We start from the raw sequence: 17,001 nt of genomic DNA on the forward strand, positions 1-17,001 counted from the left end.
GGGCTTCGTCTTCTTGGCACTGGGGCTTGGCTTCTGCCTGCGCAGGAAGGTGAGGGAGGGTTCTGGGGTCGTGTCTCCCTCACCCAGAGCGTTTGTGCTCCCCTCTGGGCCCCCGAGCCCGGTGTCACCCCCTTTTCTCTGCCCACACAGCTCCTGAGGCAAAAGGTTCCAAGGATTGAAAGTCAACAATTCCCATTGTCATTCTGTATCCTGTTGAATTTTCATTCCCCTGCTTTCATCCAGGTGCCCACAGGGAGCCAGGAAGACGTGGAGCCTCCCAGCCAGGTGTCTTCCCAACACGCATCACCAGGACCACGGATCACCAGGGCTCTGCCCAACGGGGGTCACTGGGGATCATCCAACGCCCATCCTCCCATGGGGGATGGAGCTGGAGCAGCGCACGAAGCTCTTCCTGCACTCGGGGCACTCGCAGGGCTTCCCTTACTGGTGCCTACGTTGGTGTTGGGTCAAGTTAGAGCTCCGTGAGAAGCTCTTCCCACACTGGGGACACTCGTAGGGCCTCTCCCCAGTGTGGATGCGCCGGTGCCTGATGAGGTGGGAGTTGCGTTTGAAGCCCTTCCCGCAGTCGGGGCAGCGGAAGGGCCTCTCCTCTGTGTGAATCCGCTCATGTTTGAGGACATTGGAGCTGGTCCGAAACCTCTTCCCACACTCGGGACACTCGTAGGGTCTCTCCCCAGTGTGGATGCGCTGGTGTTTCCTCAGGTTGGAGCTCCACCCAAAGCTCTTCCCACATTCCAAGCAGGTGTAGGGCCGTTCCCCTGTGTGGATCACCTGGTGTCTCATCAGGTCAGAGATATTTCTGAAGCTCTGCCCACATTTCCCACACTCATAGGGTTGTTCTCTCATGTGGATCTTCTGGTGATTCCTCAGGCTGGAGCTCTGGCTGAAGCTCTTCCCACATTCCCCACACACATAGGGCTTTTCACCAGTGTGGATCACCTGGTGCTCGATCAGGTGGGATCTCTTTCTGAAACCCTTCCCACATTCCAAGCACTTGTGGGGCTTCTCCCCCAGCTCTGAGCTCCGGCTGGATCTCTGGCCGTGTTCCTGGCACTGGGGGGATCTTTCCTCCTCGCAGCTCCCTGGACTGGGTTTCCAGCCCCTCCTCATGCAGGATCTCTGGGGCTTTTTCTCCTCCTCTTCCATCTGGACACAGTTTGGGAATGAAAATTCCTGGTTAGGAGGAAAAGGAGAGGAGAGAGCCTTGGACTGGGGGTTCCTCCATGCCCAAGTTCATCTCAGGAAGTCATTGGGCATCCTGTGTCTGTAACAAAGCAAAGCACCAAGATTCAGCCCAAACAAGAAAACAATGATGAAAAACTACCCAAACACCAAATTCAGGAAAAACCCCCTCCAGAATACAAAGATTCAGCCCCTGCAAAAAAACAAAGCACCAATATTTAGCCCAAAAAAGTTCAGAAACACCAAGATTCAGCCCCATCAAAATCGTGGATCCCCTCCCCAGTCACCTCCAGGGCAACACTTCTGGAACTGCACATACAGGGAGAATGGAACGTTGTCCTGCTTCCTCTTCCTTCTCTCCCACCTCCTCCTGTGGCCCTACTCTTCCTCCCACTCCTCTTCCTCCTACTATTTCTCCTCCTCCTGCACCTGTTCCTCCCACGTGAATCCTTCCACCGTTTTGTTCTTCAACCCTGCTTCTCCTTCCCTTCTCCTCCTGCCCCCAGGCCCAGCACCCACTGCCGCCTCCCTCTTCCCCCCCAGTCCCACAGCATCCCACCGCAGGGGCACCGATGCAGCTGGGCCAGCTTGGCCTGGGGCAGCGCTGGGCTCTCGGCTGCTTCCGCCCGCACTCGCTCCGCACTGCAGCCGCTCCCGCCACCACAGCGCGGGGGGGCCCGGCCTTGGCGCTCCCCCCTCCCACCTCCCCAAATTCCCCTCCAGGGGGGCGCCAAGGCCCGGGGGGGAGGGGCGCAGCTGGGCTCCAGCTGGGGAACGCTGGCAGCTGCGGCTCTGCCTGGACACTGATGAGTCATCAGCGCCGCGCGCTCTGATTGGCTCAGCCCTGCCTGAGCCCTGCGCCTGCACCAAGGGGGGACACCCTGCTCCAGGGGGGATGGCCCCAAAACGGGGCAACCCCAGCAAAGGAACAACAACAAAGCCTCTTTACAAACTGATCCCCTCAACCTCATTGCACATAGGGCCAGGGACGTGGACATAAGGAAGTGACAGGAGGAGCCATCAGCTGCACAAAATGTTATTAATTGATGACACAGACTGCTGTTCAGCCAAGGTCCGGCTAAATTCATCAACTTCCAGAAGAACAACAAAGACTTAACACAGCCATCAATATCCTTAGCTATACAAAAGTGAGGTACATATTAAGGGGGTATGTGGGAGGTGCATTGGGAAGTCTGTGCCTCTCCAGGACTTCAGCCAATGGGGAAAGGGAGAGGGAGATGTGATCAAGAAAATTAGGATGAAAAGGAGGCTGTGTCCTCCAATAATTGGAGAGACCCCATGGGAAATGTCCCATGGCCTCGCCCTATTTTTATGAATGAAATTACTGTTACAGGACTCCTCTGTCTTTCTTGTGGACAGAAACCTCTGGGGATGTCAATTTTTCCACACACCTTGGGGCTCCTCCGCAATTCCTTCCACCGTCCGGGCCGGCGGGCAGTGAGTGCAGCTGAAGGGGCCTCACCCAGTTTGGGGGATCGGCTCCCTCGGCTGGCGGCGGCACCGGGCATTGATTGGGTACCCGAGAGTGAGCAGGAGACAGACGAGTGACGGATCAGGGCGACTCTCAAGAGTCGGCAGGGAGAGAGCACTGAAAATCTCAGCAGTGACTACAGTGGCATCTTTGGGGAGTGAACATGGCAGGGCACCCAGGAAGGGGACAAAAGGGAAAGCCAGAATGGGGTCCCAGCAAAAGGGATGAGGATCCCAAAATATCTCTCAAGGGTCCCTTGGGAGCATGTGGAGGTTGTTTGCACATTCTCCCAGAGCTAACTAGGGATATGGACACACAAGGGGGACAATAAGGGAAGTCCAGAAGGGATTTAGACAACAGGGGATGGATGGTGTTGGTGTGTTGGGAAGGGATTGGCTGAAGGGGAGTGTGCAGGAATGTAGGAATGTGCTTAAGGCAAGAAGCAGCAGGAGGAATCCATGGGATAAGAAAAAGGATAATGGAAAAGAGGAAGAGAAAAATACTGAGGATTGGGATGTGTTTCAGAAGGGTCTCATCCTCCAAATTTGCTTGCTTACTCAGATCCTTTGTATCCCAGTTTTCCAGGACAGCAAAACAAGGAGGTGAGGATTTCAGGGGGTTTCTCTGAGCTGGGAGCGGCAGGAGCGGGCGCAGAGCTGCGGCACCGGGAGCACGGGCTGGGGGCCTGTGGGGAGCTGTGGGGCCGGGCCGGGGCTGTGGGGCAGCCGGGGCTCAGCGCCGGGCGCTGCCTGAGCCCAGCACCCCCCGGGCAGGGCCGGCAGTGGCCCCCGGCCCCCAGGAGGCTGCGGGACGCCCCGGCCGCTGCCCGGCCCCGTGGAGCTGCCGGCCCTGCCCGCCGGGGGGGCCGCCTTTGGACACTGCGGCAGGACAGGGACCGGCTCGGGGATACGGGCTGGGGAGGGGAGCCTCAGCACAGCCAGCACGAGGAAGGAACAGCTCACAAATGGCGATTAGACCTGCAAGGATCCACATGATCTTTTAAGCATTTCCTGCTGGGTCCCTGGAGAAAGGAAGGGTTTTGCAGAAAGCTCAGCAGCTGCCACACGATGAGCACCCACAGGCACTGAGGGGGCTGCAGCAGCGACAGAAGAAGCCCCTGCAGCACTTGCTCACAAAGGCTCAGCAGCTGAATGCAGCAAGGGATGAGCAAAAGGCCAAGCTGAAGGCAAAGGCCATGGCACACTTCCTACAGCCCCTGAGGGATCAAGCCCAGGGCCCAAGGGGGCCCCAGCACCCAGGGGACACCCTCGGCCACAAGCACCTGGCACAGGCATTGCCCTCCTGGCCAGGGCACAGCCCACCCAAACAGCCCCTGGCAAGGAATCAGCCTTCCAGCTGCAGGGCACAAGGACACTGCAAGCACAGACAGCAGCACCCTCAGCACCAGCAAGTCCAGCCCTTGATGGACACGCATTCTTAGCGGTGGCACAGCTCCCATTCCACCAGGGACCCACCACACTGCAGCCCTTGGGAACATCCAGGGTGGCTCTGGATCCAGAGGAGACCTTTCCTGATGGACACAGGGGCCTCTCCATCCACTCAGAACCTCACACCTAAGGGGGAAAATTGTTAAGGTATATTTTAATTAATAAGGCACTAAGTGAGAAAGATGAGTGGTTGACTTTTATTCAGCCACTATTAGCAGATGTGGAGGATGGGTTTAAAATGCAGGAATTTTTCTTTGCTCACAGTTGTGATTGTAATTTACTGGGAAGGGATTTGATGGCTAAACGGGGAATGCAAATTAATGTTGCAAAAGGTGAAACAGAGGCTGGTTCTGTTGTACCTCTGTGTCAAATGTCTGGCAGAGCCATGGCTGAAGTGAACCCAGAAGTTTGGGCAGCCCCAGGGAAATTGGCAAAATTAGATATGGAGCCTCTCCAAATTTCCCTGAAGCAACCAGGACAAGAGGTGTCAAAAAGCAATCCCCTGTTCCAAGGGAGGGAAGGAAGGGCTCACAGCCTGTCTGGGAGTCCTGCTCAAGGCACGGCTTGGGCAGCCAGGGATGGCTCCCTAGAATGCTCCTATCCTGCCAAACAAGAAATCCAATGGAATCCACAGAATGCTGCAGGACCCAAGAAGAAGAAATGAGATGATGAAACCGAGGCACCCCACACTCTCAGATCCTTACACCAGCCTCAACCAGGTGCCCTCCTCACACTGCTGCCAGTCAGAACTTGATGCAAAAGATGCTTTCTGGGGATCTGCCCACTTCCAGAGGATGCAAACACAATTCTGCCTTGGGCTGGCAACAAGAGGTAGAAGGGAAAATGCTCAAGACATGGACGGTCCTTCTGCAGGGATGCACGGAAGCACCGGCCTGATTGGGGCAAGCCTTGCAGGAAATACCAAAGGAATTGACCTCACCCCCAGGGACTGGCTTAATGCAGGATGTGGATGACTTGATCCAGTCAGGAGGACAAAGAGAAGAGGCAGAGGAAGCCTCTGTGAAATGGCTTCATTTTCAGGCGAAAAAGCAGCTTTGAGTTGCTGAAAAAAAAGAAATGGCAAATGGTAGAGAAAATAGTTAAATATTTGGGACCTATATTGACAGAAGCTTTGTCTTGTATTGACGCTGAATGGGTCCAGGAAATCTCAGAAATAATGTTTCCCTGGACTAAAAAGGAGCTGCAGCAATTCTTACAATTAACAGGGAATTGCAGGAGCTGGATTGAGGATTCTCTCTTCTAGCCAGAACATTGTGTGAACTTTTAATCCCCAGATAGCCTCAATGTTATGGGGTGGACATAAGAAAGAGAACAAAACTTAACGAAACGAAAAAAATAAAATGATTGATGCCCCAGCCATGGCTCTTCCACACTCAGAAATCTGAATTGCAAGGGAATATTAAACAGGCCACCCCTGAGCTTGCACTGAAGGCAACGCAGCAGCAGCCAGGGCTCCCCAGCGGGGGAAGCCCCTGCGCCTGCCCACAGATCCTCTGCTCAAATCCTCGGCCTGGCCACCCTCCTTTGCCATCTCCAGCCACTGCGGGACAATCCTTGCTCTCACTCTTGCAGCTTCAGGCCTTTCTGTGCCTGCCCTCGCCACAGCTGCTGGGGAAGGCACCGGGACAATTCCACTCTGCCTCTCAATTACACTCACACTCTGCCCTGCCTGGGATTAGCTGCTGGAAAAATAGACCAACTTGAAAATGGCTTCAAATCTTATTTCTCTGCTCACACTTGGTTTGCCTTTGCCTTGGGGAAAGGAATTTTAGAGTTTTTTTTAAGGGATGTTCCACCACTCATCAGAGATGAAATTAACATCTCAACAGACTGGGAATAGCCCAAAAGATTCCCCCCAAGATAACGACCATCAACAAAACATCAACACCCAGCAGCAAACATCAACCAACATCTTACCCCAGACACTGCCCCAGGCACAGCTGGAGACACCTGGTCTGGAAAAGGCTGAGCATAAATCCAAGAGTGCCCACCTAATTCCCATCACAGGCACAGAAATCCGGGGGCAACAGGAAACCAAATCCTAACAACTCCACACCTTCAAACCAATGAACAATAAACCAAGGGATTTCTATGGTGTCAGAGTGTATAAATTTAGAAAAATCTAGTCAAACTCGTGTGTCATGGAATGATTTTCTCTGCACACCCAGCCTAAGTGTGCATGAAATTATTCCTGTTGCACATTCTGGCCAGAATCAAGTAATGTCTTATTTTTCTAAAGACATTGTTGAAGAGTTTTTGCTTTTCTCAGTTTCAGTGAAAGGATTACACCGTTTGAGTAATTTTTTGTAATAATTTTACTTCTATATTGTCGGTTCTGTTTGGGCCAGTGGTGTGAGAATCAGTTTTAGTCCTAGGAGAATGAAAACACTTGATTGCTTTCTCATTTTTGTTTTATATTTGTACTTGACTCTTAGTCATGACAAAATGATGGTATGAGTTTTTTGATGTTCCCCTTTAAGCTGCACTTTGAAAACTAGAAGAGCTTTAAAGTTGGTGCTTTAACACATAAACAGTTATTAGAATATTGTTTAAAAAAAAAAAAATAGCAGATCTGTGGGGGGCCACGTGTGAGTCACGGGATGTCTGCCCTGGAAGAGAAGCTTTGTTCCAGGCAGCCAGGAGAGGAGCTTTAGAAATGCAAATTAACACTGATGGGACAAAGCCTGCACAATGGACCAGGGGCTTCCTGCCTGCGGGAGGAATTGGGCTGATTCCAGGAAGAAAAAACAGAGGCAATGAGTGAATCTGCTTGGAGATAGGGCCCGGGACTTGTACATAAGGCAACAAAGGGAGAAACCATCATTTTCAGAAAATGTTACTAATTGACAAGGACTGCTGCTCAGACCAAGTCCCGCTACATTCCTGAACTTCCAGAAGATCAAACACTTCACAGAGCCAGGAATATCGGGTGTTATACAAAAAGGACATGCAGCAGGCGGATCGGGAAGGCTGAACCTTCCAAGCACCTCGGCCAGTGCTGGGCAAAGGGACAGGGACATGCGGCCGGGAAAATCAGGACAAAAACGAGGCCGCGTCCTCCAACACCTGGAGAGAGCGCACGGCAAATGCCCCATGGCCTCTCCCTTTGGGCAGCAATAAAGTCACTTGCACACCACTCCTCTGGCTCCTTGGGCCACACAAACCTCTGGCGCCGGGAATTTTCCCGCCCGGCCCCGGGCCCAGCGCAGCCACCTCCGGCCTCCCGACACGAAGCGGGACGAGCCAGCGCTGCTCCGCCACCGCCTCCTGCCGAGGCCCCAGCGGCAAGGAGACCGCGGGCAGCCGCTCCCGCAGCGCCCTCAGCCCAGGGCCAACACGGGCCGGCCACGGCACAAGCCACCCGCCACAGCCCCCTGCCGCCCCCTCCCGGGCCCGCAGCGAGCCCCGAGCCCCCGCAGAACCGAGCGCGGCTCCCACCTGCGATGGCCGGGGCCGCCTCCGAGCTCCGCCGCCGCCTCACCGGGCTCCGGCCGCTGCTGCCGCCGCTGCCGGGCCCGCACAGACGCTCCGGCAATGGCGGCTCTCCTGCCTCACGGCCGCCCTGGGGGCGCCAGCGGGGCCGGGCTTGTCCCCGCTCTGCCCAATCAGCGCGCGCCAGAGCTACGAGTGACGGCAGCAGCAGCCAATCGCAGCCAGCGGCGGGCTCTGCACACGGCACAGCCCCGCCCTGCGCTCTCAGGGCCCGCCCCGGGCTGCGTGAGGGGAAAGGCGGGGATGAGGAACAGCCCTGGAACGGGCCCGGCCCGAGCCGCCATTGAGCTCCCGACACAAACAAAGTTCTCCGCACCTCCCGGCCCGCCTTGCCCAGCCCTGGCTGCTGGGTGGCTCCGGCTCAGCGGGAAGCCCTGGAGCCTCATGCACATCTAATTAGGAGCATCAGTGCATCGCTTTGATTTCCCCCAAATAAGGGAACCCCCCCCGCCCCTTTGGTTGAGTGGAGGAGAGGAGAGATTTCTTGCACTAAACTCCCAAAATTACCAAAACCAAAGCGAAGTGAACCGGGACCCCCCAGCAGCGCCTCTCTGCCGTCCCAGCTGAAGCCCTCGCTGGCTGCTCCAGGCTGGATCGGCACACTGGGAGCAGTGGGAAGGGGCCCCGGCTCGGGGCGCAGCCCCCGGGGCAGCCCCACGGCCCCCACGGCAGCTCCAAGGCTCCGCCAGCCGGGATGGAACGTGGGACGGGGAGCAGGGGAAGGGACGGGGATACCGGAGCCGAGGGAATACGAGGGACACCGGGGGCACTTCACGAGCATTTAACGCAAAAGATAAAATCATAAGGGAGACAAAAGCAACAGCACCTGTAGCACCATAGCACAGGGCCACACAAGGACATGTCCCACTGCTGTGGGGTGATGCTGGCCCGAGTCCAGGCACCCACCACAGCTGCTCTCTCACTGCCCTCCACAGCCACACAGGGAGAGAAAATTTAACTAAGGGTTCATGAGTTAAGGACCTGGGACTTTCCTCATTAAACAGAGTCATGGGCAAAACAGGAAATATGAATTGAATTTATTGCCAATAAGCTCAGAGCAGGAGAATAAGAAGACCCTTAAAAGCACCGTCCTTCCACCCCTCCCTCCTTCCAACTCTGCATCCTAACCTGGCAGTGCAGGGATACAGGGAATGGAGCCATGGTCAGTTCATCTCCCAGGGCTTTTCCTGCTGCTCAGGGACAGGAGTCGTTCCCCTGCTGCACTCTGGGATTTCTCCCACCAGAGAGGTCTCCATGAACTTCTCCAACCTGAGTCCATTCCATGGGGAGCAGCCCCCTCACAGTGCTGCAGCGTGGGTCACTCTGCCACGGGGTCAGACCTTCCAGGACAGGCGGCTCCAGCAGGGACCCCTCTGTCCACAGGTGTCCCCCGGGGTCACAGCCTCATCTCAGGCATTCCCCTGCTCGGGCATGGGCTTCTCCAGGGACTGCAGGGGTATCTCTGCATTCTGGTGAATCTCCAGGGGCAGTCAATCTGCAATTCCCATTGTTGCTCTGTGTTCTGATGGATATTCCTGCCCCTGTGTTCATCCAGGTGCCCACAGGGAATCAGGAAGATCTGTTTGGTCAAGGTTGAGCTCTGTGAGAAGCTCTTCCCACACTGGGGACACTCGTAGGGCCTCACCCCAGTGTGGATGTGTCGGTGCCTGATGAGGGTGCAGTTTTGTGAAGCCCTTCCCACAGTCAGGGAAGCAGAAGGGCCTCTCCTCTGTGTGAATCCACTGATGTTTAATGAGACCTGAGCCCCTTGGAAATCTCTTCCCACACTCAGGATGCACCGGTGTGCCCCGAGGTTGCAGCTCCAGCTGAAGCCCTTTCCACACTCCCCACACGTGTAGGGCTTTTCCCCTGTGTGTATCTTCTGGTGACAAATCAGATTGGACATCTCAATGAAGCTCTCCCCACATTCCTCACACTCGCTGGGGCATTCTCCTGTGTGGATGTTCTGGTGCCAGATCAGGTGGGAGCTGCGACTGAAGCTCTTCCCACATTCCAAGCACTTTCCAGGCTTTTCCCCTGTGTGGATCCTATGGTGGTTAATCAGGACAGAGATCTTCCTGAACCTCTTCCCACACTCCCCACACTCCTAGGGGCTCTCCCCAGTGTGAATCACCTGGTGCCAGATCAGATGGGACCTGTTCTTGAAGCCCTTCCCACACTCCCCAGACTCACAGAGCCATTCCCCAGGATGGATCCTCTGGTGTTCCCTCAGCTTGAAGCTCCAGCTGAAGCTCTTCCCACATTCCAAGCACTTGTGGGGCTTCTCCCTGCCATGAGCTCTCTCCCCCAGCTCTGAGCTCTGGCAGGATCTCCAGATGCCTTCCTGGACCAGGGGGGATCTTTCCTACTTGCAGCTCCCTCGGCTGAGTTTGCAGCCCCTACTCATGCAGGATCTCTGGGGATTTTCCTCCTCCTCCATCTGGCCATGGCTTGGAAATGACAAATCCTGGTTTGGGGGTAACCAAAGTGGGAGTGCCTTGGAGTAGAGGCTCCTCCTGCCCAAGTCCGTGTCTAGAGATCAGCAGGAGTCTTGTGTCCATGATAATCTCCAAAATATCAAGATTCAGCCTGAAAAAAACTCTCCCGGGAGTTCCCCATCTCTTGTCTTTACACTTTTGGGCTTCCAGAGGTTTCAGTTCCCTGGGATGATGGGGGTCCAAGGGCTCCAGGGGTTCCCCCTCCTCTGGGGTCCTCCTCAGCGATGATCCAGGGGCTTTTGGGGGTCCATCGAGTCTCTTCTCCCCTGATCTCTGCTTTGAGATCCCAGGGATCCCAGGAGTCTCTCCTCTCCAGGCTCCCACCTCTCCAAGCTGCCAGGATCCCCCAGCTCTGGGATCGCCCCTCTCTGCTCTCCCCACTCTGGGGGTCCCAGGGGTTCCTCTCCTCTGCGCTCCCAGGGGTCCCCAGGACCAATGTCCTCCCCCAGCCAATACTGGGCAATGGCCATGTGAACCCCAAAGATCCCCCAAGGGGCTCAGCTTTGGGGTCCTGCAAGATCCAAACCTACACACACAGAGAAAAAAACCTCCCAGGGACGCCAGACAATATTTGGGGCTCAATTCCTCAATCTGCGAGTTCCAAACACACCCCAATAAAAAGACCCTCTCAGGGTCCCCCTGACAGATTTGGGACCAGCTCCCCCTCCCTGCTCACCTGCAGGATGAGATGGGGGCGATGGGCCCGTGGCCGGGGGTGCTGCGGACACAGAGGGCACTGGAACCTCCAGCTTCTCCTTCTATTCCTGTTCCTGCTCCTCCTTTTCCTTTCTCCCTCCTCCTGCTCCTCCTCCTTCCTAATCCCACCTCCTCCCCAGTTCTGCCTTCTGTATATTTAAAGTGGAGAACCTTGCTTGTTTTTAGAACTAGAACAAAGATTCAAGATGGAACAAGCCTTGCTGGTTTTATTCAGCAGTATCAGTGACTACAGGTCGTGTTTGCTTTGGTTTGGTGCTGTCCTCGTTCCTCCTCAGTGCTCAGGCTGGGCTATGGGGTGTCCTTGTTTGCTGCATTTTCAGAGTTCCTCTTGGATCCTTTGGGCAATAGGCCGTGCCCTGGGAGGATTCTTTGTGCTCCTTTGTGACACAGGAGAAGCTTCCAGGCGGTTTTTGCGTGAGCGGCTGCTGTGGTGTCACAGGAACGCTGCCACGTCCCCGTGGTGTTCCCGTTGCTGTGGGACACGGAGGCCTCAGTGTCCAGAGCGGCTCTGGGCGCCTGCTCGTTGCCAGAGGATCCTCCTGCCCGAGGCATTCTCAGCAGCCAGCCCAGCCCCTGACGGGTGTCCTTCTGTGCTTGCAGGGGTACAGTCTGCAGACGTGTGCAGCGCAGCCAAAATGATGCAGCAAGTGGTTGCTGCAGTTGGCACTCTGTTCTCTGTGGCTTATTCGGGGTATTTTTTAACCCACTTGGCACGTAAGTTGAGGTTTTCCCTCGGTGCAGCCTCTGTGGCTTTGGGCTTGCTGTGTGCTTTCTGTTCTTCCACTGGAACGGAGTTGACTCTGTAACCAAATTGCCCTGAGGACACGGTTGGTTTGGGAGAGCTCCTGCCAGAAGCTGCAGCTGAAAAAGGGGGTGTCTGCAGCCAGCGGGGCGTGCACAGCATTTGCAATGAGGCCTGGGGGGGTTCTGTTCCCTCAAGCGGGGAGTCTGTGGCAGCGGAGCCTGGAACTCCCTCCGTTTGCTGCTCCAGCCAAGAGCTGACACAGCCCAGTATTTTGTGCTGCTCTCTTGCTTGCTGTGTGAAGGGCCTGTGGCTCCTGGAGGGATGCTGTGAAAGCAAAATGCTCTCTCGGGCTTGCCTTGCTCATTTCCCACCACAGGCAGTTTTTTCCTAACAACATCTGGTTCACGTTCCCTCTCCCGTTGCAGGGCACCTCACGCGTGGATCCCCAGCAGCTCCTCCTTCGGTGAGTGGCAAAGGAAGCTTTGGTGTTCAGAATTGTGCAGCAAGTTGTGAGCTCGGCGTGTGGCAGCCGAGTGCCAGCCTGGGAGGCTGAAGGAAAGTTCCTGTCAGTGTCTTTCCAGCAGCAGCAGCAGCAAAGAGATCCCTGGCAGTTTTCTCTGTTTCTGCTGAAGAGCTTTTGAAGAGCTGCAGGACTGGTTTTGCAGGCAGAAGATTGCTTGCTGGCTTTAGCCATGGTGGAATATGGAATTCCCAACAATAAGTGGCAATGTCGGCTTTAGCCCATTGTTAGTTTGAACAGCTCTGAACCCTATTTCTGCTTAGTGCAGCTGGATGTGTAGCTGAGGATAAAGAAGGTGATAACTGAGATAGAACTTCCCGTCCCTCACGCTCCCGTCTGTCCACAGGGCACCAAAGCAGCATCAGCACCTCCTCTGGCTCCCTCTGCTTGCAAAGAGGAGGCCAAAGAGGAGGAAGAGAGCAGTGAACTTCCCGCTGTTCTGGGAGACGAGGGCGAACACCCCGCGGTTTGGGAATACAACGGCGAGGCTCCCGCGGTGTGGGACAAGGACAGTGGACATCTCCCGGTGGGGGACGAGGACGGTGGATGTCCCCTGGTGTGGGATGAGCATGGCCAAGCTCCCATGGCGTGTGACGAGGATGACAGCAATCTCCCGGTGTGGGATGAGGACAGAGAACATCCTGTGGCTTGGGAAGAGGAGGGTGAACCAGCAGCATTTTGGGAAGAGGATGAGGAACCTGCACTGCTTTGGGAAGAGGATGAGGAACGTCCCTCTGCTCCTGAAGAGGACACTGAAGCTCCCTGTGCTGCAGGATCCTGGGCTGAACATTCTGACAGCAGCACAGCCCTGCAGCCAGAGGGGAGCGGGGAGTGGAGCCTGATGCAGCTGAGTACGTCTGCTCTGTTCCTGTGTGCCAGAGCAGGGTGCTGTGTGTGTGTCTCAGCATCAGCTGCACCCAGGGTTGCTCTGCAGCTGAATGGCACAGGGTCATTTATTGTCCTTCCCCAGCTGAGAGCAAGGGGCTCCCGGCCCCAGGGAGTGGGGCTGCATTCTGGCTCTCATCTGAGAGTGAGCATCTTCCACCTGGTTTCTTTCAGGGAACACCGTGAGCGTGGGGGAGCCTGCCGAGAAATACCTGGAACTGGAGCAGATTGGCCAAGGGTAAGGGCAAGGCAGTTACTTCTGCACAAGCAGGGCCCAGGTATTTTGCTGGTGCAGGATGCAGTGAGAAGTCAGGAGAGCTCCAAACCCCTTCAGACACTGGGGTACGATGCTGCTGCCTCTCAGTGCTGATCAGAATTGATAACTGTGGTCAGAAGGCACCTTGCATGGCAGAGGGCTGGTGGCTGCTGTGCTGTTGTTTGAAGGGTGGATGCACTCGGGCGTTTTGTGAACGCTGCAGGCAGCAGAGATCTCCTGTCTGGGCTGGCTTTCACTGCCAGGGCCTAAAGCGCTGCTTCTTTCTTCTCTGCTGTTTTTGTCTCCAGGGCTTTTGGAACCGTTTCCAAAGGACTCGACAGGGCCACGGGAGGAGAGGTCAGTGTCAACACGCCCAGCACGTCTGGCAGCTCTCGAGGGCTTTCCCCTCTGCTGGGAGCTGTGGCTGGAGCTGTGGGGCCCAGCAGAGCTTTCCTGCACAGGCTGCTCCTCTGAAGGCAGAGCAGGGTCAGCCTGCAGAGCACAGCTGGGACAGACTTGGTCCTTCTCAAGTGCCCAAAGGAAGGCAAGGGGGGCAGCGGTGTCTGTCAGAGCAGGACACACTGGCCTGGTCTTCATGTCTAAAAGTGTGAATGCATCAGCTGGTGGAGACTGAGGCCCAATTTACCTTCATCCCAGCCTCGGACAGGAACACTGTTTATCAATTTTATCATCCTGAGTTTCATCAGGATACCTCAAGGCCTAATTAAGGAGAGATCCTGCTTGGGCTCAGTTTGGGGTTTTAGTCCTACTGCAGCTGTCCCCACAGAGACAGGAGAGAAATGAGAAGATGGATGTCCAGAGCAAAGCTCTCTCCTAAACCCTGCAGCTGTGTTTGGGTCTGGTGTCAGTGGCAGCTGGGACAGGGATTATCTGAGCAATGGATGTGCACGTTTGCTTTGTTGTGCTATCCCAAACAGGGCAGGGACATTTGAAATCCTGGCCAAATGCCATAGAATTGCTAAAGGGTTCCCGGCGGTTTTGCTCTGTGTGCACAGAAACAGAATTACCTCCTGCTTGCAAAATGTGTTGGAATAATAATCCTAAGAGTGCTGAGGCCATTTGAGAAGACTGTAGGTGCAGAGAATGTTGTTAGAGCTTGGAGGCTGACAGCTGAGGGAGCATTTCTGCAGAGCTTACAGAGCCAAATGTCTCTGGCCATGAGTCCTGTAACAGCCCCAGCGAGCAGAGCAATGGGCTGTGGGAATGGCACTTGCTGAGCTCTGGTGTCCCATCCCAAGGCAGTTTGGCACAGCCCGGCTCGCTCGCTCCAAAAAGACTCGCTCCGTGTTTGCTGTGGCCTCCTGCCACAGACTGCTCCAGTTAAAGGTCTGCAATGTCCCTTCAGGTGGCCATCAAGAAAATGAGTCTCAGAGGGCACAACAGGGAACGAGCTGTGAATGAGGTCGTGGTCCTGAAGGACAAGAAGAACCCCAACATTGTCAACTCTCTGGACAGGTGAGTGCTTCAGGTCTTCTCCCATACACGGGCCCTGCGTTCATCTTTCCTGGCATCCCCAGTCTGTAGCCTGTTCTGAAAATGCCTGACCCGGCCATATCTTCCCAGAACAACAGCCTGGCACTTCACTCCTTCCATGTGCTTTTGTTGCTTTGCTTTGCCTTTTTCTTCAAGTTGACCCCATTTGCTGTGTTTTACAGCAAGTGCTGATAAACCCTGGTAGAAATTATTTTCCTTGGCTTCTTCTTCCCAGCCCTTTCCCATTGCTGCAGGTGACAGGAAGACCAGGTTCCTGTTTCCAGAAATGCCTGATTTTCCCATTTTTCAATGGCCTTGCCTATTTCTGAAGGGACTTTGTGCAAGGTTTTCCAAGCATTTGACTGCTTTTGCCCCAAGTGCTGCACGGCCTCCTCCCCTGGATAACTCTGGAAGTTGTGTTGCCTTGTTCCGGAGGGAATGGTGGAACTGATGAGTTCAGATGCTGAAGCAGCTGGGGACAAGTGTTGTGGTTCCACATTGAGCTGGGATGTTGCTAAAGTGCATTTTTCACCTGCTTGCCATCTAAGGCCTCTCCTTTCTCCCGGGTGCCTCCTTCTCCTTTAGCCTGGGCAGATTCCAAGGACTGTGCAGCCTGGCAGGAATGTCTCTCCATCTGATTCTGTCCTCACTGACAAGTGACCTGGGAACAAAACTCCACTCCAGGCTTTTCCCTGGGGGAATTGAGCAATGCACATTCATCTCTGTGCCATTGTTCTCCTCTTCCAGCTTCCTTGTTGATGGAGATCTCTGGCTGGTGATGGAATACATGGATGGAGGAACTTTGCAGGACATTGTCAGACAGACACGCATGGCTGAAGGAGAGATGGCAGCTGTCAGTCAGGAGGTGAGGGATCCTGCTTGTGCTTCCCATGGCTGGGACACCATGGTCCTTCCAAAGAGGCTGTGAGAGCAGAGTGGCTCCATGCTCAGGCCTTTGTTTCTGTGTTGTTTTTATGAGCTGGAGAGGAAAGAGCCTCTGAAGTGAATGGCCAGCAAATATCACTGCATTTCTACTCTGTTCTTGTCTTCTTTCCTGCTGTTGTGGTACTCTCTGTCTTTTTTGGATCTGATTTCCTGTTCTCAGCTTTGCCTTGAACCTTTTGCCTGGAGCTTGTCTGCACTGCACTCCTGGGCTGTCACAGCAAAGTTGCTGCTGGCAGAATTCTAAACTGTCCTTTCTTGTATGATATATTCTGGCCTCTGATTTTTTCCCTCGTGTTTCTTGTTGTCTCTCAGTGTCTGCAGGGCCTGGATTTCCTCCATTCCAACCGGGTGATCCACAGAGATCTGAAGAGCTCCAACATCCTTCTGGGAATGGACGGCTCTGTCAAGCTGGGTGGGTGTTCCTGGCCAGGCACGGCGCTCCCGGGGTGCGGCTGTGGGGCTGCTTCCCAGTGAGGGCCAGAGCCCCACAAGTGCTGCTGGTGGCACTGCCCGGCCCCTGCTGCCAGCTGAGAGTGGCTGCCCCGTGCAGAGAGCTCAGGAGTGCAGAGAGCAGGCTGTCAGGAGTGCCTTTGCTCTGGGTATGGCCCTCCCAGAGGGGCAGGAGTTGCAATCTAAAGCTTCAAAGGAAATCAGTAAAGCCAAGCATGAAAGCTGAGGGCTTCTTTCAGGGTCCAGTTCCATCTTTCCTTGGCTACAGCCCTGAGGACATTTCCAGCTGGATTCAGCACTGCATTCCCAGACTGAGAGTGGGGAATCTTTGTGCTTGGTTTCCTCATTGCAGCTGCCTTTGACAGTGCTTGTTTCTGTCCTCAGCTGATTTTGGCCTCTGCGCTCAGCTCAGCCCTGAGCAGGACCAGTGCAGCTCCATGGTGGGCACTGCTCACTGGATGGCCCCAGAAGTTGTGACCAGTTCTCCTTACGGCCCCAAGGTGGACATCTGGTCCTTTGGCATTGTGACCATCGAGATGGTGGAAGGAGAACCTCCTTACTTCCAGCAAACGGGGGCCATGGTAAGAGGCAAATTCTCCAGGCTTTGCAGAGGCCTGTGAGCACAGGGTGACCCTGCACTGGGAGGAGCAGCTGGAGGTTTCTGCACATCGCAAAGGGAATTCCCACAGCACCTGAGCCTGAACACAGACAAATATTCTGCAGTCTCCAGCAACAATTTGCTTTGGCATTTAAGTTGTTGCAGCTCTTGTGAGGATGACCCAAATACATGAAGCAAGTGCATCAGCTCTAATGTTGTCTTGCAGAAAACCCCAAA

The 17,001-nt window shown here is 55.0% G+C and overlaps 1 protein-coding gene and 2 pseudogenes across 1 annotated transcript; 1 reads left to right on the forward strand and 2 right to left on the reverse strand.

Moving 5' to 3' along the window:
* Window positions 1-441: 441 nt before the first annotated feature.
* LOC147646442 (uncharacterized) overlaps window positions 442-17,001 on the reverse strand; it is a 170,411-nt pseudogene continuing 153,851 nt past the window's right edge.
* LOC147646443 (uncharacterized) lies at window positions 9,053-13,929 on the reverse strand (annotated as a pseudogene).
* Window positions 10,087-16,967, forward strand: LOC147646444 (serine/threonine-protein kinase PAK 3-like). The gene is made up of 3 exons (XM_086873439.1): window positions 10,087-14,753; window positions 15,519-15,636; window positions 16,029-16,967. Exons 1-3 carry the CDS (start codon window positions 14,632-14,634, stop codon window positions 16,188-16,190), a joined length of 402 nt encoding a protein of 133 aa, XP_086729565.1. The 5' UTR covers window positions 10,087-14,631; the 3' UTR covers window positions 16,191-16,967.

This window comes from Cyanistes caeruleus, unplaced genomic scaffold (assembly GCF_971803275.1).
Source record: "Cyanistes caeruleus unplaced genomic scaffold, bCyaCae1.hap1.1 HAP1_SCAFFOLD_98, whole genome shotgun sequence".
Taxonomy (NCBI): Eukaryota; Metazoa; Chordata; class Aves; order Passeriformes; family Paridae; genus Cyanistes; species Cyanistes caeruleus.